The sequence below is a fragment of the Mesoplodon bidens genome, assembly GCF_964165515.1.
Source record: "Mesoplodon bidens genome assembly, chromosome: 8".
Taxonomy (NCBI): Eukaryota; Metazoa; Chordata; class Mammalia; order Artiodactyla; family Ziphiidae; genus Mesoplodon; species Mesoplodon bidens.
The window spans coordinates 25013750-25035797 of NC_138165.1; the positions used below are offsets into that span (position 1 = coordinate 25013750).

The 22048-nt window shown below is 35.9% G+C and overlaps 1 protein-coding gene across 1 annotated transcript in view; it reads left to right on the forward strand.

The window, feature by feature from the left end:
- The window catches only part of CIRSR (corepressor of RBPJ and splicing regulator), a 40552-nt gene extending 18760 nt beyond the window's left edge, over positions 1–21792 (forward strand). The window contains 5 exon segments of the mRNA XM_081242974.1: positions 18376–18482; positions 19543–19628; positions 20801–20807; positions 20809–21479; positions 21481–21792. Of these exon segments, the coding sequence (XP_081099100.1) occupies positions 18376–18482; positions 19543–19628; positions 20801–20807; positions 20809–21479; positions 21481–21520 (911 nt within the window). The 3' untranslated portion in view covers positions 21521–21792.
- The last annotated feature ends 256 nt before the right edge of the window (positions 21793–22048 follow it).

Here is a 22048-nt window from a genome sequence, read left to right on the forward strand (position 1 = left end):
TGGAGCAGCCTTTCTCAAGAGTTATTTGATGATATGTATCAAAAGTCTTAAGAACATGCATATCGTTTTACTGGAAATTCAATGTCCAGGAATTTATAGTAAGAAAGTGATAGGGTAGATGCTCAAAGGTTAATAGTAGTAAAGATTAGAAATAACCCTAAACGTCTGTCAGTAAGGTGTTGGTAAAATAAACTCACTCATTTATTCAACAACCACGTATGGAGTGCTTACTCTGCGCCAGCTATTTTTCTAGGCTCTCAGAACACAGTAGCAAGACAGAAGAGGTTCTTACTTTCATTCTATTGGGAATGACACAAAATAAACTAATAAGAAAGTACTAGGTATTTATAAATTCTGTGGTTAAAATTACATTGGATACTGTGATAAGAGCTAAATGGGGAATAACTAGATGAGGTGGTCAGGAAAGGCCCCTCTGAGGAAGTGATGTTAGGCTGAGACCTAGATGACAGAAAAATGCAACCATGCAGGATCTGGGAGAAGAGCATTTGGTATCTCAGGCAGAAGGAACAACCTTCCACACAGAAGGAACCGTAAGTTCAGACTGTGGAGGTGTGGAGGTACATAGATGCCTGATTTGGAACCCCTGCTCTCTGCTTAGTAGCCATGTGACTTTAAGCAAGCTGCTTAACTGCTCTGTGCCTCAGTTTGCAGTGTCTGTAAAATAGGTATTATACTAGTACCTACCTCATAAGGTTGTTAAGAAAACTAAATGAGTTAATACACGTGTAGTGCTTAGAATAGCACCGGGCACATACACTTTATTGATGTATTTTTTTACATATATAAGTTTATTTTATTTATTTATTTTTGGCTGCATTGGGTCTTCGTTGCTGCACATGGGCTTTCTCTAGTTGCGGCAAGCAGGGGCTACTCTTTGTTGCAGTGTGCGGGCTTCTCATTGCAGTGGCTTCTCTTGTTGCAGAGCATGGGCTCTAGGTGTGCGGGCTTCAGTAGTTGTGGCTTGCGGGCTCTAGAGCACAGGCTCAGTAGTTGTGGCACATGGGCTTAGTTGCTCTATGGCATGTGGGATCTTCCTGGACCAGGGACTGAACCTGTGCCCCCTGCATTGGCAGGCGGATTCTTAACCACTGCGCCACCAGGGAAGCCTTATTGGTGTATTTTTTAAAAATTAATTATGGGGACTTCCTTGGCGGTCCAGTGGTTAAGACTCCATGCTTCCACTGCAGGGGGCATAGGTTTAATCCCTGGTTGGGGAACTAAGATTCTGCATGATGCGCAGCGTGGCCAAAAATTTTTTTTTAATTTTTAAAATAAATTAATTACGGAATTAATTGGAATACCAATATAGCCAAAATGGAATACCATATAGCCATTAGATATAGATATATGAATCAAGCTATTGATCTATGTTGACACATGAGGGTATACCAGGATATATCAAGTAAAAAAAAAAATTAAGAAGCAGTATTTTAAGTTTCTTAAATCCTGTGTCTTACTTTTCTAAGAATACCTCAAAGCACTGAACTCTATGATAAGATTATGGTAAAAATAGATCAGTAACTTTCACCATCTGTGATACCACATAAGATGATGAAAGTTACTGAGCTATTTCTGATGTACTGTCAGCGTTGAGAACCATCAGCTTCAGCTGTATGTAAGAACAACGGAAGATTTGGGAAACAGGACCTTGTTTGTTTGTTTAAATTATGTTTTACTAATATTACACAGTCATAAATTTATCCTACAGAAATAATCATTGATACGTCCCAAGATTTTTGTCATAAAGCATTGTGTATAATAGTAAGACAGGTAGAGAACCTAAATATCTAACAAAAGGATGTAAGTAAATAATTATGGGATATTGCCACAGGGGAATTACTATACTATGCAACCATTAAAAATGATAGGAAGATTTCTTAATGAATGGATGTTGTTTACAACATTTGGTCAAATAAAAAAACATTATAAAACAAGGTAATTACATGGATTCCATTCATGTTTCTCTTTATATCTTTAGGTAGACATATAGAGAGATACTTTTAGAAAAATAAAAATGCCTGGAAGGAGATACACTAAAATATTAACAGTGGTTATACATTTATAGTTTTTAAAGGAATATTAGAGGAATTATACATAGAAATAAATTATTTAAAATGGTTTTGCTCACTTAACACCTTTTAAAGTTTGACCTGAATTTAGCAATACCACTTAACTAACATTATTAGAAACTCCTAAAGGTTTCTCAAAACCAAATCAAAAATACTCTACTGTATCAAATAGGAAAGCAAATAATGATGTTATATTCCAAATTTGAATGCAATGAAAAATAAACTGGCCAATTTCCTAATCCACTTGCTGATTCAAGCTAAAAACTTTTCATTAAAAAAAAATCACCTATTGAATAATGTCTCACCAGTGAATAGAGATTATTTTTGCAATAAGGCAATTTCAGTGGATACGGTTATCATGGGATAATCACACCCCTGGGGTACAGCCTTGTGCCTGTAATCTCCCAGGAGTGTAATTATTTCATGATAACTGCACCCCCTGGTGTTACATTATTTCTATTATGAAATTCTTAGTTTAGTATATAAAGTAACTTACTTTGATCACTGGAAACTGCAAGGTGCTATTAGAACGTTCCAGCTGTGAGGTTTACAGAGACCAGCTATAAGATTTACTTCTCCTTTACAAAGTTAAACTAGGCAATCAAAATGCTTCTTTTGGCTAAGCTGGTTTAGAATATCTTTTTTACTGATAAGATCATCTTAACTTTATAAGTTTTTGTCCACTCTAGATACATCAAAATTATATATAAAATTTATAAGCTTCAGTGGTGACTGAATTTTTATAAAATATTTTTATATTACAACATAACTAAATGCCTGGCCCACCAGCCTTTTGTTTATACTCTGTAGCCCTTACTCTTTTGTTGTTGTTGTTGTTGTTGTTGATGTTCTCTATTGTATTTTATTCTCTATTTCATAAATTTTCACCCCAATATCTATTGTTCCTTTCTTTCTTTTTGCTTTGGTTTTAGTTTGCTTATTAAGGTTAAGATTAGGTTATTGTTTTTGGTTTTTTTTTAATAAATTTATTTATTTTATTCATTTATCCTTGGCTGCGTTGGGTCCTCACTGCTGTGCACGGGCCTTCTCCAATTGCGGTGAGTGGGGGCTACTCTTTGTTGTGGTGCGTAGGCTTCTCATCGTGGTGGCCTCTCCCGCTGTGGAGTACGGGCTCTAGGCGCGTGGGCTTCAGTAGTTGCAGCACACGGGCTCTAGTTGTGGCTTGCAGGCTCCAGGGCGCAGGCTCAGCAGTTGTGGCGCACAGACTTAGCTGCTCCGTGGCATGTGGGATCCTCCCAGACCAGGGCTCGAACCCGTGTCCCCTGCATTGGCAGGCAGATTCTCAACCACTGCACCACCAGGGAAGCCCAGCCCTTACTCTTATCATTGCCTCTTACCTTCTGTTACTTACTCATGTTTTTAATGTATATTGAAATTAAACATCATTTTTGAAATCCACAGTGGGGGTTTTCAACAAAGCAAGTGGGTTGTTTTGTTTTGTTTTGTTTGGCTTTAGTAGATTTAATGGTCACATATATCTGTATGTCTACTACTTAATCTTTTTGTTTGTTTTGTTTCAGTCTTATTTGTGTTTTTTCTTAATAGATTTTTTCTTAAGAGCAGTTTTAGGTTCATAACAAAACTGAGAGAAAAGCACAGAGAGTTCCCATATACCACTTGCCTCCACAAATACATAGCCTCCCCCATTATCAGCATCACCCATCAGAGTGGTACATTTGTTATAGTTGATGAACCTACATTGACACACCATTATCACCCGAAGTCCATAGTTTACCTTAGGGCTCACCCTTGGTGTTGTATATTCCATGGGTTTGGACAAATGTATAATGGCATGTATCCACCATTATAGTATCATACAGAGTAGTTTCACTGCCCTAAAAAATCATCTGTGCTCGGAGTATCCATCCCTCCCTCCCCTCTAACCCCTAACAACCACTGATCTTTTTACTGTCTCCATAGTGTCACCTTTTCCTGAAGGTCATATAGTTGGAATCTATAGTATGTGGCCTTTTCAGATTGGCTTCTTTCACTTAGTAATATGCATTTAAGGTTCCTCCATGTCTCTTCATGGCTTGATAGTGTATTTGTTTTTAGTGCTGAATAATAGCACGTTGTCTGGATGTACATTATTGATCCATTCACCTGCTGAAGGACATCTTGGTTGCTTCCATGTTTTGGCAGTTATGAATAAAGCTGCTATAAACATCTATGTGCAGGTTTTTGGAATGTGATTGCTGGATCATGTGGTAAGAGTATATTTAGTTTTATAAGAAACTGCCAAACTGATCCAAGGTAGTTGCACCATTTTACATTCCCACCAACAATGGATGGGAGTTCCTGTCACCCCACAGCCTCACCAGCATTTGGCATTGTCCGTGTTAGGAATTTTGGTCATTCTAGTCGGTATGTAGTGGTATCTCATTGTTCTATTTTTCATTTCCCTGATGACATGTTATGCAGCACATCTATTCACATGCTTATTTGCCATCTGTATATCTTCTTGGAGAGGTACCTGTTAGGCCTTTGGCCCGTTTTTTTAAACTGGGTTATTTGCTTTCTTATTGTTGAGTTTTAAGAATTCTTTATATATTTGTGGTATCAGTCCTTTATCAGATATGTCTTCTGCAAACATTTTCTCCAAGTCTGTGGCTTGTCTTTTCATTTCCTTGAGCAAGTGTTTTTAATAGCTTTATTGAGTTATAATTTACATACAATACAGTTCACCCATTTGTAGTATACAATTCAATGGCTTTGAATTTGTATATTCACAGAGTTGTACATCCATTACCACAGTCAATTTTAGAACATTTTCATTTCCTCAAAATGAAACCCCACACCCCTCAGTTCTTATCCCCAGTCCCCAGTCTCCCCCAGTCCTAGGCAGCCACTAACCTACTTTCTGCTTTTTTTGTTTTTTTTTTTTTTTGATTGCCTATTCTGGACATTTCATATAAATGGAATCATACAATATGTAGAAAAGAAAAATTTCACACTTTAACACAAAATTTCATTGCCTCTCCCTACCCCAAACACGTAGCTTCAGTGTCCTCTCTCCACGGGTCTGGACATGTCATCTTCCTTACCTACTGATGTACACCAATATGCACAGAGTATTGTTAACGAGGGAAACTCATCCAGGAGGCCCAGAGTTTTTATTAGAGTTTAATTACATGGGTATGATTCATTGAATCATTGGCCATGTGGTTGAACTCAATCTCTCGTCCCTCTCCATTCCCCCAGAGGTCAGGCTGATATGTGGCTCAAAGCTTCAACTCTTTAATCACATGGTTAGCCTTTCTGGTGTGGCCAGCCCCATCCTGAGTCATCTCCTTGGCAAAACCTATCTAGGGGCTCACCATGAATAATAACAAAGACACTCCTATCACTCAAGAAAACTCTGAGATTTAGAGGCTCCCTTCCATGAATTGGGGGCAGAGTTCTTTATTATACAGCAGTTATATTTTCATTTTCATTTAGTTCAAAATATTAAGTTTCTCTTGAGGCTTCTTCTATCTGAGTGTTATTTAGAAGTGTGTTTATTTAATCTCCAAATATTTGGGGATTTTCTGGCTATCATTCTGTCATTCGTTTCTGGTTTAATTCCATTTTGGTCTGAGAGCATTCTTTGTATGATTTCTATTCTTTTAGTATTAAGGTATATGCTAAGGTTATGGCTCAGCATGTGGTCTTGGTGACTGTTACATATGACAGGGGTCCCCAACCCCTGGGCCGTGGACCAGTACCGATCCGCGGCCTGTTAGGAACTGGGCCACACGGCAGGAGGTGAGCAGTGGGTGAGCAAATGAAGCTTCATCTGCCGCTCCTCATCACTCCCCATCACTCGCATTACTGCCTGAACCATCCCATCCCACCCCCCACCCCCTGTCTGTGTTAAAATTGTCCCTGGTGTCAGAAAGGTTGGGGATTGCTGCCATATGAGCTTAATGTGTATTCTGCTGTTGTTGGATGAAGTACTCAATAAATAACAACTAGATCTGGTTGATAGATGGTGCTGTTCAACTATATCCTGCTGATTTTCTGCCTGCTGGATCTGTCCGTTTCTGATAGAGAAGCACTGAAGTCTCCAACTGTAGTTGGGGATTTGTCTATTTCTAAAAACACTTCTGTTAGTTTTGGCTTCACATATTTTAATGCTCTGTTGTTAGATGCATATACATTTGGGATTGTTATGTCTTGGAGAATGAGCCCCTTTTTCATGAAGTAATTGTCTTTCTTTATCCTTGATAAATTTCCTTGGTCTGAAATCTGCTTTATCTGAAAATAGTGTAATACTCCAGCTTTATTTTATTAGTGTTAGCATGGTGTATCTTTCTCCATATCTTTACTTTTAATCTCTCTCGCTGTGTCTTTATATTTAACTTGGGTTTCTGTAGACAACACAGAGTCGGATCTTTTTTAATCTATTATTGACATAATTGGATTAAAATCTGCCATATTTATAATTGTTTTCTATTTGTTGCCCTTGTTCTTTGTTTTTGTCTTCCACTCTCTGCTTTCTCTGGTTTTAATTGAGTATTTTATGTGATTCCATTTTCTCTCCTCTCTTAGCATATCAATTATGCTTAATTTTTAAAAAATTTTAGTTGTTGCCCTAGAATTTGCAATATACATTTACAGCTAATCTAAATCCCCTTACAAATAACACTGTACCACTTCATGAGTAGTGCCAGTACCTTATAACAGAGGAAACCAATTTCTGTTATATAACACAATTCCTTTCTCCTGTCTCTTATAACATTACTGTCATATATTTCATTTATCCATAAGTTATAATGCATCCAGTTTATTCTTGCTGTTGTTATTTTGAATAATATGTTATCTGTTAGACCAGTTAAAAATAAAAAACATAAAATATTGTACCTTTTATTTCTTTTCAAATGCTCTTCCTTTCTTTATGTAGATCTAAGTTTCTGATCTATGTCATTTCCTTCTTTCTGAATAAATTCTTTTAAATATTTCTTGAAAGGCAGGTCTACTAGTAACATGTTCCTCAATTTTTGTTTGCCTGAGAAAGTATTTCTTCTTCACTTTTGAAGGATAATTTTACTGGATACTGGATAATTTCTATGTTGGTAGGTTTTTCCTTTCAACTTTTAAATATTTCACTCCACTCTCCTCTTGCTTGCATGGTTTCTTAAGAGAAGTCTCATGATTCTTACCCTTGTTCCTCTCTCGGTAGGGTTTTTTTCCCCCTTTGACATCTTTCAGGATTTTCTCTTCATCTTTGATTTTCTGCAGTTTGAATATCATATACCTAGGTACAGATTTTTGGTATTTATCCTGCTCCATGTTCTCTGAGCTTCCTGGATTTGTGGTTTGGTGTCTATCATTAGTCTTGAGAAATCTCAGCCATTATTATTTCAAGTATTTTTTTCTATTCTTTTCTGTCTTCTCTCTTTCCCTTCTGGTATTCCTGTTGTACATATGTTACACCTTTTGTAATTGTCCTAAAGTTTTTGGATATTCTGGGTTCCCTTTTTTTTTTTTTAATTTTCTGTTCAGTTTGAGAAGTTTCTATTGACCTATATTAAAGCTTACTGATTCTTTCCTCAGTTATGCCTAGTCTACTGATGACCTCATCAAAAGCATTCTTCATTTCTATTAGTGTTTTTTATTTCTATCATTTCCATTAGATTCTTTCTCAGAGTTTCCACCTCTCTGCTTACAGTACCTATCTGTTTTGCATGTTGTCCACTTTTTCCATTAGAGCCCTTAGCATATGAAGCTTAGTTATTTTAGATTCCCAATCTGATAATTCCAGAATCTTCATTATAGCTGAGCTTGATTCTGATGCTTGCTTTGTCTTTCCAGACTGTGGTTTTTGCCTCTTAGCATACTTGTAATTTTTTGTTGAAAGCCGGACATGGTGTATCAGGTAGACAGAACTGAGATAAATAGGCCTTTAGTGTGAGGTTTTGTGTTTATCTGGCTAGGAGTTAGGTTGTATTTACTCTTTGCTATAGCTGTAGATTTTAGAGGATAAATATCCTCTGGTGTCATTGTTTTGGTCTCCTCTGTTATCTTTGGGTTTCCCTACAGACTCTGTTAATAGAGGCTGAGCCTGGCTTCAGTTGTAATCTTCTGTTATTTTACAGGAGCCCTACTGTTGTAGTGGTAAGATATGTGGGGAGGGGAAGCATTCTATAATCCTACGACTAGGTTTCAGTTTTTTAGTGAGCTTCTGCCCCTGGGCTGTAACCTTCACAAGTGTTTCTCAGCTTTTTTTCCCCCAACTTCTCAGCTTTTTTTCTTCACCCACATAGGTTAGGCTCTGGTGAAATAGCTTCCTTTGAGGGTAAGCATTTGTTCAGGACAACAAAATGCTCTGGGCGTATTTCAAGATGATTACTTTTCCCTTCCCACTGTTGGAAGTACAAGGGAATTGTTATTTGATGTTCACAGTGAGAACCTGGTGGGACTTCTGGAAGTAAAACTCACAGAAGTGTTAGGGCCCCTTTAAGGTTGAGCCCCCAGGAGTTTTCATCTCTCAAGCTAGTCCTTGCTCAGTCTCCAAGAATAGTCAGTTATCCTTTAAGTATTTCTACCAATTGCTGGCTCTGTTGGTTTCTGGTCTTGGTAAACTGAGTCTCTGTATCACCTGTCTCTCCCATTTGGGGGCAGTGATTTGCTCTGTGACCTCAATTCTCTGATAGATCTATAAGATTTATTGATTTTCAGTTTTTTCAGCTTTTTACTTGTTGTGAGAATGGGAGGAATTTCAGGCTCTTCATATATTGGACTGAAGCCTAAAAGTTGTAAAAGCAACATAAAAGTGAAGAAACATTGATTCAAAATTTGTTAACATAAGATTCATATTGTACTAATTATTTGACTTTTGTTTTTTTAGGTTCAAGTTGCTATATATTTAAAGTTACTTTGCCATTTTTAAATGATTTTTTAAAATTTATTTATTATTTATTTTTGGCTGTGTTGGGTCTTTGTTGCTGTGCTTGGACTTTCTCTAGTTGCGGCGAGCAGGGGCTACTCTTTGTTGCAGTGTGCGAGCTTCTTATTGTGGTGGCTTCTCGTTGCAGAGCACGGGCTCTAGGCACATGGGCTTCAGTAGTTGTGGCACATGGGCTCAGTAGTTGTGGCTCGCGGGCTCTAGAGCACGGGCTCACTAGTTGTGGTGCATGGGCTTAGTTGCTCTGTGGCATGTGGGATCTTCCCAGACCAGGGCACGAACCTGTGTCCCCTGCATTGGCAGGAGGATTCTTAACCACTGTGCCACCAGGGAAGTCCCTGCCTTTTTTTTTTTTTTTTTTTTTTTTTTGCGGTATGCGGGCCTCTCACTGTTGTGGCCTCTCCTGTTGCAGAGCACAGGCTCCGGAATCGCAGGCTCAGTGGCCATGGCTCACGGGCCCAGCCGCTCTGCGGCATGTGGGATCTTCCCAGACCGGGGCACGAACCCGTGTCCCCTGCATCGGCAGGCGGACTCTCAACCACTGCGCCACCAGGGAAGCCCCCTGCCGTTTTTTTAAACTTAATTTTAAGAATATTTGGAACTGACTCTATATGATAATATGGTAAATTTCATGTTTTTAATAAAAGTACATTTTAAATGCAAAATGGTATCACTGGATATTCTTGACATATACAAAATTTGTTTTTCTTTATAACGCCTAAGCATGAGATCCAGCCATACCACTAACAGCTAAAATGATGATTGGTACTTAATATTTCAGGTTTCTCTAACCAGTCTTGTGTACGCCAAAGGTTTTAGGGCATTTAAACAATATGAAAATTAAGAATAGCTTAAATTGAGGCAAGTATTATTTTATACTTGTTGCAAACGTTTGTTTACATATCGGTGCTCTTTTCCTTGCCTTATTTCCCCTAAGTCTTGATTTAATTTTTGTTGAAGAATATTACACTAAGCTGTAGTACTAATAGCAGTTTCCTGCAATAGTACTCCCACATGCTGCTCCTCCATCTTTCCATCAACCTATCATGTTGGAGGAATTTTTGTTGCTTGAGAATATGTTTGGGAAATTTAACAAAATATTTGTCTGATCATAAGCTTGTACTAGAAGGACACCTAGGAACATGCTGGAGGGACTTTGTTTAGAAAGAAAGATGATAAACTCAGTTGTCCTTCTGGCACATCCCGCCCGTATCTATTATGGAGTTCTTTTATGTAACTCTTTGAAGAAGTTGAATCCTCCCAGGATAGCTACTGAGATAGCCCTACATCTGATGGCAGAATTTTTTTAAATCCTTCAACATAATTCTACAGCAGAAAAAGTATTTGTGTTACCAGAATCCCTTTAAAGCTAAACTCTTCAAATAGGTAGATATTAAAACTAATAAAGGATTGACCTCAAAATAAAAAGGAAAGTTAGGCAGGCACCATTTCTTCTCTCCTTTAATATGTAGTTGTGTGGTTTTTTGTTATTGAGTTGTATGAGCTCTTTGTGTGTTTTGAAAATTAGGCCCTTGTCAGTAGTTACTCAGCTATAAAAAAGAATGAAATAATGCCATTTGCAGCAATGTAGATGGACCTAGAGATTGTCCTACTGAGTGAAGTAAGTCAGAGAAAGAGAAATGTCATATGATATCGCTTATACGCAGAAACTAAAAAGAAATGGTACAAATGAACTTATTTACAAAACGGAAACAGACTTACAGACTTAGAGAACGAACATATGGTTACCAGGGAGGAAGGGTGGAGGGAAGGGATAGTTAGGGAGTTTGGGATTGACATGTATACACTGCTGTATTTAAAACGGATAACCAACCAGGACCTACTGTTATAGCACAGGGAACTCTGCTTAATGTTATGTGGCAGCCTGGATGGGAGGGGAGTTTGGGGGAGAATGGGTACATGTATGTGTATGGCTGAGTCGCTCTGTGGTGTACCTGAAACTATCACAGCATTGTTAATCGGCTATACTCCAATATAAAATAAAAAGTTTTAGGGACTTCCCCGGTGGTGCAGTGGATAAGAATCCGCTTGCCAATGCAGGGGACATGGGTTCGAGCCCTGGTCCGGGAAGATCCCACCTGCCGCAGAGCAACTAAGCCCGTGCGCCACAACTACTGAGCCTGCGCTCTAGAGCCCGCGTGCTGCAACTACTGAAGCCCGCGTGCCTAGAGCCTGTGCTCTGCAACAAGAGACGCCACTGCAGTGAGAAGCCCGCGCACCGCAACCAAGAGTAGGCCCCACTCGCCGCAACCAGAGAAAGCCCGTGCACAGCAACGAAGACCCAATGCAGCCAAAAATAAAAATTAAATTAAAAAAATAATAACATAAAATAAGAAGTTTAAAAAATATTGATAAATCGGGAACAACATGTTTTTAAATGCATGAGAAAACTAATTATCTAAAAAGAAATATTGACCTACTAAAGAGATTACTCAGTAAAACTTGTCAATTCATAGTGTTTCAAAGGTCAAATTGATGCTCTTGATTAGTACTTTAAATTTTGGCTATTTTAAGTGACTACAGATGGTTACTCATTTTGAACTATTTATAGGCACTATTACAATTCAGTGATTAAATTTGTTGTTAGAGTGGCTATGCCTTGAAATTCCATTAACAAATTAATTGCAATCCTGTTCTGTCAGTAAATGGCTCTGCTCTGTGTTAAAGGCATATGTAGGGCTAGTGGAGGCTACACCTCCCATAATCTCAAAGGGGTATTATGATTCTCAGATCCCAATCATAACTCTCTTTTATATGACTCTTCCTGTTAATATCATTCCATCTACTCAAGGTCTGCCAACTTCAAGTAAAGGAAATTAACTACTGATTACCTGGGTAAAGGAGAATGAATGAAATGTAGTCTACCTAGTAAATATTAATAATTCTACCCAAATCAGACTTAAGTTAACATGAACCTTCGTCATGTTCCACTCATTTATAATGCCATATTTTTTACCTTTTTCTAAATCCTATGAGTTTGAAAGTCAAACTCAGTTTCTAGTTCTTTCCTAGAAAGTATTGATTTCTGAAATATGTAATGTATCTTATTTATCTTTGTATTCCCAGTGCTTTCCACAATGCACATGCTTAGTAAATAATAGTTTAGTGAGTGGCTGAAGAGTAAGGCTTTGCTAGCTATACTAAACATCACTGTTTATCATCTTATTCTCTGAATATATCTTACAACACAAATTTTCAATTTATATTTTTCTTATTCTTTTATATTAACTAATTTTCCCAAAAAAGATTATAAGCTTGAAGGCAAAAACCAAGTTCTCCATTCTTTATTTCTCAAGTACCTAGCGAGATAAAATAAGAAGCCCTCAATAATACATATTGATTTATAAAATCACTTTCTATGTTTTATACTAGGGAAGAATAAGTTGAAATTCCCTATGCAGGGCTCTCTCCATATTTTGAGAGAGATCTAGTATAGAAATGTAGTGAAAATCTATAGTAACTCAGTCATTCAGTAATTACTGTTGACTGATTTAATATATTTTTAAGTAAAATGCACTGGTCTTAAGTGTAGATTGAGTTTGACAAATGTATGCACCCATGTAACCAATGTTTCTGACAAATACAGAGCATAGAGCATTGCTGTCACCCTGGCATTATTGCTGTCACCCTGGTAAATACCCTTCTATCCCCTTCCAGTTGGCATCCTCCACCTACAACTACTACTCTAATTTCTAATCCCATATATTACTTTTACCTGTTCGTGAACTTCATATAAATGGAATCATAGAGTATGTGTTCTTCTGTGTCTGACTTCTTTGACTCAACATATTGTTTTTGAGGTTCATGGATGCACAGCTTTTCAAGAGTGTTCATATTCGCATAACTTCTTTAAAACATAGTGCTGACTTCTAATACTTCATGTTCATCACAACACAAGTGATTTTTCTTAGTCCTCTAGGACTATGAATTCACTTCATTACCTTTATTCACTTTATTATTTAGTGATAGTTGTATCATCAGTAAAATACCTGCATGTAAATTAAGTTGAAAATATAAGTGTAAAGACATAATCAGATATACCTCAAATATCTCTAACATTATTGATTCTGTAAGGCAAGGTTGTTTTTTATAAAGTGTTTTTCACTAGCATACAATAAGGGCAGTTTCATCTTTCCCTGCCTTTGTGTATTTTCCAGACACACAGACAAAAATGAAATGTTTAATTTTTCCTTTACATTGTATGTCTTAATAGAGATCAAATTAGCTTTCTTCAGTATGAACTCAGGATAAGGGCAATAAGAAACCTTATTGTTTCCAGCCTCCACTAAGATGAACTGGCAACGTGTCAGGAAAATTCTCAGTATGGAGCAGTTTTATTACAATTCAGTACAATTGGTTCTTGCATAACCTTTAGAAAATCATACATAAAACATTCTCATCTATATAAATAAAAATCACCCACACACTTTATTAATAGCTTTGTTCACTTTTTCCCTGGGACTTGTGCTGCACGCTGTGCCCCCCTTTTCAGTCTTTTTAACTTTCTATAAGCTTTCTTTAAAGCAAAAAGGTTGGGTAATATTAGGATTCAGATACAAATGTAAGATAATTGTGATAATTCTCCCTCTTGATCATGTACTATTACTAGTGTTTCTAAGTGTCCGTTTTACATTTAGTGACAGGGAGTGGCTTTTTCACAATATATAGTCAGTTTAACCGTAAGAAAGAAGGAAGAAATAAATGTCATACTTTTCATGGAAATAAGAATCATAATTCATTTGTGATGTGTTTGGGGGTTTATTTTCAAACCCATGCATTTTTAAGGTTGTATCGCTGTTACTGTGACTACAATAAATACATGATGAAAGCAAGAACATACCAGGTTGAAGTCTCAGCCTTTTTTCCTTAGTCTAGTTCATTAGCAAAAATGTGGTTTTTTTCAGGTGTCATTTTCCTGAATCCAAACTTTAGAAAACTTTCCATTATTCCCCTAAAGTATGTGTTATAAAATCCCAAAATAATTTAATAATAAGCCTCTAGATCTAACTGCTCATTTACAGTAAATACAAGGGCCAGAAGAACATATTAAATGACATCACTACCCAGAATGGGGGAAATTCTACAGTACAAATGACTCAGTTTCTTCAACAAATGAATAGCAATAAGGGGGGAGTGGAGGAAAAGTGGCTGCATTTTTTTAGATGAAAAAAGATTTAAGATATGTGTCATTTGTACCTCAAAAGTAGAGAGGGAGAGAGAGACTTAAGAGATACATAAACCAAATGCAATGTGTGGAACTTGTTTGGATCCTAATGTGAACAAGCCAACTGTAAAAAAAAATTTTTTTTGAGATAATTGGGGAAATCTGAATGTTGACTACTAGATTTTAAAACTGTCATTATTAATAAGTGTAACAAAGGTGTTAGGGCTTTATTTTTAAGAAATAGCCCATATTAGTGATTTATATACCAAAGTGACATCTGAAATTTTATTTAAAATACTCTATCAAAAAAGAAACAAAAAACCCTGGAGGTAATAAATAAAACAAGGATGGCAAAACATTGATAATTGTTGAAGCTGTGTGATGAATATATAGAACTCTTTATTCTCCCTAGGTTTGAGATTTTTTCTTTGTATCAAGTTAAAATACACACACAGAATGAGAAGGAACATAATTAATCACCACTGTCATCACAAACAAAATGATATTCACTCTAGGAATAGAATTTTAGTCTCAGGAAGCAGTAGCTTCCTATAAATTACTGTATTGAATTTGGGGGAAGGAGGGGAAAGTATTTCTAATACAGCCATACTTAACCTGTAACTCAGTGTCCTCTTTCCCACTGAATACCATAAAACTGTAGAAGGTAATGCTTTATTTGAAAGGAACAGTGAACTTTGGAAGGAAGATAGCTCTGTCCTTGGGAAGAGCAGATGGGCCCAGGCTAACAGTGAGACACAGGAATATCTCTGCCTTCAGCATTAGTCTCCCTCCTGTGCCATTTGTGGGATTCACCTGGGACTGCTGTCCTCTAATTGGGAAGTCGGCGACAGGGCCTTTGTCACGGCCAGCACTTTTGACTCCTATATTATTCTCTGATAAAATACCTATTTTACTACAGAACAATTTTTACCTTCTATTGCTTCGTTCTATAAAAATGAATGCTCTTAATGAATAGATTAAACCCTTTACAAACATAATTTTGTATGCCATAATTTGCCTTCTGAGAATTTATTTTTTCTGTGACATTGACTTCATGTTTTTTTCTAGTAGAAAATAGTCTGGGTCTAATAAGGGCATAGAACTGAATACCATAGTCACAATTAGTATTTTGGTGCTTACCCACATCACAGCAAAGAAAGTTTGCAAAATTAATGAATGTTGAAAACAGTTTCTTCAGTGGACCAACTTTTCTAAGTTGGAACACTGGTTTTCAAGCTATGGAGGCTTAACCCAGCCTGACTGAAGTGATCTAGAAAGGAGCCTTCACAAATCTACATTTTAAAACAAACGCCCTTTTTCTGAGTTCTCTAGAATCATACTTCCATGACAAATTTAAGAGCAAACCAAACCTTCCTGAACCCCAGCTCCATCTGTAATTTAAATTATAAAGGCATCCAAAAAAAGTAGTCATTTTGCATTTGAACATATTGTAAAATCTGTCTTCAACATACCTATATAATCTATTCATATTATATAAATTAAATTTTGAGTTCTCAGAGAGCTGGAGTCATTTCTGTCAGGTTAACTCTACATAGCCACTATCACAGTAACATGAAAGTATAAAGATACCTTGCTGAACATATCTTAATTGAACCTGACTTGTCATATCTTTCTGGAAGTTTTGATGATGGAAGGAGAAAGTTTAAGTACAAAAAGAAGTGAGTAAGACTGGATTTTGAAAAATGTTACTATTAAGAGCATTTTTTGTGAAAAATATATAATAATCACAAAAGTTTTATAGCTACTGACAAAAATAATAGTTACTATTTGTTAGGTACTTCACTAAACATTGTTTAGAGTCTTACAGTGTGGAAGTATATGCTAAGCATATGTACTACAAAATTTCAGTTGAGATTTTGGAGAAATACAAATGATGGAAGAGTAATGTTTGTTTTACCATCTGAATAATCTCTGTCAGCCTGGGGAAGGAGAGATCATTTTCTTGAAGTAGTTGGAAGTACTGTAATGAAAAATTTTAAAGCATGTTTTCTAAAGCATTTTATTAAAATTACCCATCTTTTGATGAAAACTGATGAAATCAGTACCCTTTCATCATAATGGCCAAGCTCTTTAGCCCTTTACTGGAGTAGTTTTTATCCTAATTCTTAGCATGTTTGCTTTCTGAATTCATTGAACATCTAAAAAAGTTGTTGACAAGGAAATGTAGTTTTGACACTTCAGGAAAGACATTTTCTACTTTATAAAATTAGGTTCCTACATGTGAAATTTGAGAAGCCACCAAAGTGAAACACTCTATAATTAATTTAAAGCTATTAATTGTATTAGCACTTCAGTACCATTTAGAGGCACTTCATACTAATATTTAAAAGTTCAATTTTTGGGATTTCCCTGGTGGCACAGTGGTTAAGAATCCGCCTGCCAGTTCAAGGGACACAGGTTTGATCCCTGGTCCAGGAAGATCCCACATGCCGTGGAGTGACTAAGCCTGTGTGCCACAACTACTGAGCCTGCGCTCTAGAGCCTGCGTGCCACAACTACTGAAGCCCGCATGCCTAGAGCCCATTCTCTGCAACAAGAGAAGCCACCGCAATGAGAAGCCCGCGCACCAAAACGAAGAGTAGCCCCCGCTCGCCACAACTAGAGAAAGCCCGCGCGCAGCAACAAAGACCCAATGCAGCCAAAAATAAGTAAAATAAACGAATTTATAAAATTCAGTTTTTTACTTAACGTCTTATTATCAGTATTATCAACCAAATTGAATAATTTTTCTAGAAGTCATTGAAGTAATCCACAGGAAATTAAATTAATTGTATAAAAGAAAAAACAAACCAAAAATCCAGTATTGTTTTAAAATGAAATATTAATATCAATGAAATAAAGATGGTGCTTTATGATGTTTTTGTTTTGTTTTCAATTAAATAAGGCTTTTTCCCCCCAGTAAATTAAAGCATCACATTATTAATACTTCCCATACACCAGTAATAGGCAGTTTTTTCTAATTATCTCCCTAATACCTATAGCCAGCTTTCAATTGTTTTTGGTAATATGAGTAGAATGGTAAAGCCCAGAGTCCAATAAAAGTTATTAACCTACACCTGAACTTGTCTGACCAAACTTTTTACCAAAGATGCTATTGGCAAGAGAACAGATTTAAATTATATTGCCTATTGCCTTTTGTTTTTTTATGGTAACATGTAAGTGAGCATGCAAAATAAGTAGTAAAAGACCAATAAATCAGGGAAAAGGTAAAGAAATTAGATGACGTATTTAATCAACAAACTAGAGTATCAGTTTCTGAATGTTTCTCTATCCCCCACCCTCCCTTATGAATTCCTTGTTGGCAGGAACTGTCGTATTCTTCCCTGTATTCCAGATACATTGCCCAGTACAGTTCTTTTAAGCCAGTGTAATGATTTAGGCCAGAAACTAAAAAGCTTCCATGAAATGTTGTCATTATTTGCTACTTGCAGGGAAAACAAAATGAAACTGGAATATACAAAAGAAGGAGGAAAGAATCTTTCCTATCTTATGTAAACATAATAATGTTTGAGGGAAGGGTGCAGATGTTTAAAATTTTTTATTTTTAATTATATCTATGTTTAGTCCATATTATTTGTCTTTAGAGCATATTATGTGACCAAAAACAAGCTCACTTTTCAAAAAGTTTGGGGATTTTGTAAAAGTGGAAACAACAGCTTGTAGAAAGTATAACACATACACACCTATAGCTAGCCTAAAATTGCTTGTCACCAACCCCAAACTAATGACTAGAAGTTTCAAACTCTGAAAATGTATATATGCAAGATTAACTAAAGTACTTGATCGTTACCGATAGCATATGTGTATCTTTCAAATTGAATTCTTACTGAGAGAATAACTATTAAAAATTTAATTGCAGTCTTTTATCACTTTGCTTTGATTTTATACTAAAAACTACCAAGCAGATAACACTTAAGTGTATCTTTTTCAATATGACAAAGTTACATAAGAGAATCCCCTAGCACGTAAGAAAAATGCAATTATTTTCTATTCTGAATCTCCAGACTGCTGTTTTAGAAAATCATATCTGATTATTTGCTCAGCAGAAGATTATTGAGTTGATTTAGCTGTGATTTTACTTAAGAAAGCTTCAGCTCCATTCCTACTGTGGAGTCTGAAAAAGGTAGAGAGAGATATAAATGATACATTCAAACTGTGATTTTTGTGAACAGGACCATCGATGCACCCCTCGGAGCTAATAGCGGAGATGAGAAACAGTGGGTTTGCACTGAAACGAAACGTACTGGGGAGAAACTTGACCGCAAATGATCCATCACAGGTAATGATCTTTTTATCAGTAAGCTGAAAATGTCTATAAATCTAAATGTGATTGCTTGTGAATTGCTACTTAATGTTTTCCAATATGTATATATCCATAGGAAGGCAACATAGAGCAAAGAAAATGCCTAAAACGTATTTTGATTTTGCTTATTATTTTAACCTAAATGAGAAATTGTTTTTAAACCTATATTTTAATAAACAAACCTGCTCCTCTGGGTTTATGTAGATAAAATATCTAACTGATCTGGTGATAAGGTTGTTACTTTTTCCTTCCTGCTAACTTACCCATGAAGTGACACTAAACAGAACCAATGGGAAGAAGTGTATAAAAGCAAACCCCTAAAAAATATGGAAAATATTTTCAACAGTTACTTGCTTAAAGTGTACATAGATCCAGAAAATGGTTGAGTTTAAAGGGTTAAATGCAGATGTTCTAATACAAACCATTTATTTCATTTAATGAGGAAACTGGAGCCCACAGAAGTTAAGTGATTTCCCTGAGATCATGTGGCTTTTTAGAGACAGAGCTGAGACTAAAACCCAGACTCCCACTGGCGTAAACTCGTGCTGCTCTGAAAGAGTCACATTCCTTCTCAAACATTGCTAGGGATTGTACGTATAACGTATATATCATGTATTTGTACTGTTTAATATATTTGATAATGTACTACTGAATTTGTAAAGGCAAAAATTGTGCATGTTTTGACCTTCCCCTAAAGTTCACGATCTTCCTGATTTTTATGTTCCATTAAATTAAAAAGAAAATTGAGAGTGTAGAAGCCATGCTATAAACATTTTGTCTATGCTTCTCTGTCGTCCTCTCCTGATAAAGTTTGTTAATGGTGGCAAAGCAATCATCTTAACCTCTTAGGGCATTATGATCCTCCTTGGCAGGTAGACTACAAAAATTTTTTAATTCCACTTTCCAATCCAAAATGTCATACTCATTTACAGTATGTCCCTAATATAAAACTTCTTATTTGTAAATGTTTCCTTTCCTGTCTGATAACTAACTTGTCTTGTAATCTGGCAATTTAATGATGTCTTTGTTGACTTAGGAATATGTTGCAAGTGAGGGTGAAGAAGATCCAGAAGTCGAATTTTTAAAGTCACTAACAACCAAACAAAAACAGAAACTTCTCAGGTGATTAAAAAGTGTCTGTTTAATGAATTCAACTACATTTTTTCTTATGTTTCATCTTAGTGTCATATTCAACTCTGATCCTAAGTTTAAGGTACTTAAACCATGTATCACATTCATTTATTGATTTATTCTTCAGCTATAGTAGTACAATTTTATCTTTCTTTCAGTAATATGAAAATGAATGTGAGATTATATACTCAGTTTATACCGCAAAGTCACTGCACTTTTCAGAACATTTAATTTGGAAATAGATTTATTTGTAGCTTTTAGTTTTCATAGATTTGTGTATATCTTTGCATACGGTTTGTTCTTAGAAAATTGTGGGCCGTGTATTACTCTTCTTACATTTTGTACAATTTTATGAGGAATGCCGAAAAATGCTTAAATTTAAAGTCAGTATGAATCGTGTTAAGCATCAAAGAATCCAAGAAATGTCTGCTGAGTCCAATAGAGGGAGCTCATGATGTTTCAATATGTGGAGTTTTGAGAATGGCTGGACAGAATCCAGTGAAGACATTTTTATTTCAGAGTAACTCAAACATATCATATAAACAAGTTACTCTTCTGAGAATGTGAAATACTCTTTAGAAATTCAGAATGTCATAATAGAATTGTCCTAATTATTTATTTATAAGTCTAAACAATTGTTGAAAACTAATATGTGATTATTTTATGTAACTAAATTAGAATATTAAAAAAATGTAAAATGTATTATACTTATTCAGACTTTCTGGAGAAAATGCCCTTGAAATTTGATAGTGTAATGTTGATGAGTATTTCCATATTTAAAATAGTACATACATAAAATTAATGTTTCATCTGATTAGAGCTTTATATTTCAGTTTGCAGTTGGTCCAGCTAATGTTACAAACTTTTCTTTATGCCAGGATGACCATTTATTTAGGGTACTATATAATTTCAAATTCTAATTCAGTAAGAATTTTTTTAATAGTCATTACTATTGAGGAAAGTAAACTGAAACAGTTAATGCATTTTTTAATTTAAACTTATAGTATATGTGACTTGAATAATTTACAGGGAAGAAAATGATTTGTCATTTAATAAAAGTAAAGAATGTATTTGTATTTGAATACCACTTTTATAGCTTCTAAGAAACTATATTGTCTATTCAAAATTTTATATTTGTCGGTGAAAGGACTGTTTTTACGTAGCCTGTCACTTTTTTCCCAATAACAGGAAATTGGATCGACTTGAGAAGAAAAAAAAGAAAAAGAGAAAAGATAGCAAAAAGAAAAAGCTTCAGAAGAGCAGAAGTAAACACAAAAAACATAAAAACAAATCCTCCTCCTCTTCCTCCTCTGGTGGCACTTCAGAAAGCAGCAGTGAGAGTGACAACAAAGAAAAAAAAATACAGAAGAAGAAAAGAAAGAAAAACAAGCGTTCAGGGAATTACAACAGTGGTTCTGAAGAGACGGACAAGTCTAAGAAGAGAAAACTTGATGAAGAACGTTCTAGCAGTCACAGTAACAAGGAAAAGCCTAGGTTTTTAAAACAAGAGAATTCTGGGGAGAAGAGCAAATGGAGGCATTCTGATTCTGACAGAAAGCCCAGAAGCCATAACCAGAGTCCAGAGGAGAGAGGATCTGGAAGAAATGAGAGAGGCAGCAGGAGCCAGAGCAGGGATGAGAGGAGGAGGAGAAGCCGAAGCAGAAGTCATGGTGGTTACAAGCCAAGAGAAACAAGAAGACGGCCACGGCGAAGTCCCAGTGAAGAGTGGGACAGAAGAAATGAGGCCAGAAGCCATGACACAGATAGATACAGAGGAGGGAAAATGCACAGAGCATTATCAGGAGACAGGCACACTAGAGTGATGCAAAGAGAATGTAGAAGTAGAGAATAGAGACTTGTATGTGACAATTACCTGGAAATAAAAATATCTCCACTTTCTTTTTGAATACCTTTAGCAAGGGCTAAATTATGTACTATCGTCTTTCTAATAAAAAAGCTCTATTTTAATTTTTCATCTCTGTAAACTGTTATATCAACTACAAAACTACATGAATCCCATAAGAATGAACTTGGCAAATATTTGTAAGTGATCTATTTTGGGGCTGTAAAAATATTTTCTGTTCATTAATATTTCTTGTGCCCTATACTAAAACAAAAGCCCCATGTAACTGCGTGACATTTTCTTTATTCTGAAACATCATTAAAAGAATGACAGACAGTACATTGAATGGGTATAGTTTTTTTTTTTCAATTCAAATTTATTACTTTTAAGATTTGAATTTACTTGAAGCCAAGTGTAATCATTGTAGGAATTCACTGCTATGAATTAAGTAATGGATTGGTCAGTATTTAAGACTTTAAATTCCCTTCAGGTGTTTTGCTCTAGGGTCAGAAGCTATTTACATTTGGATGATTTATTAATTTTCTGTGCTGCCATAACAAATAACCTC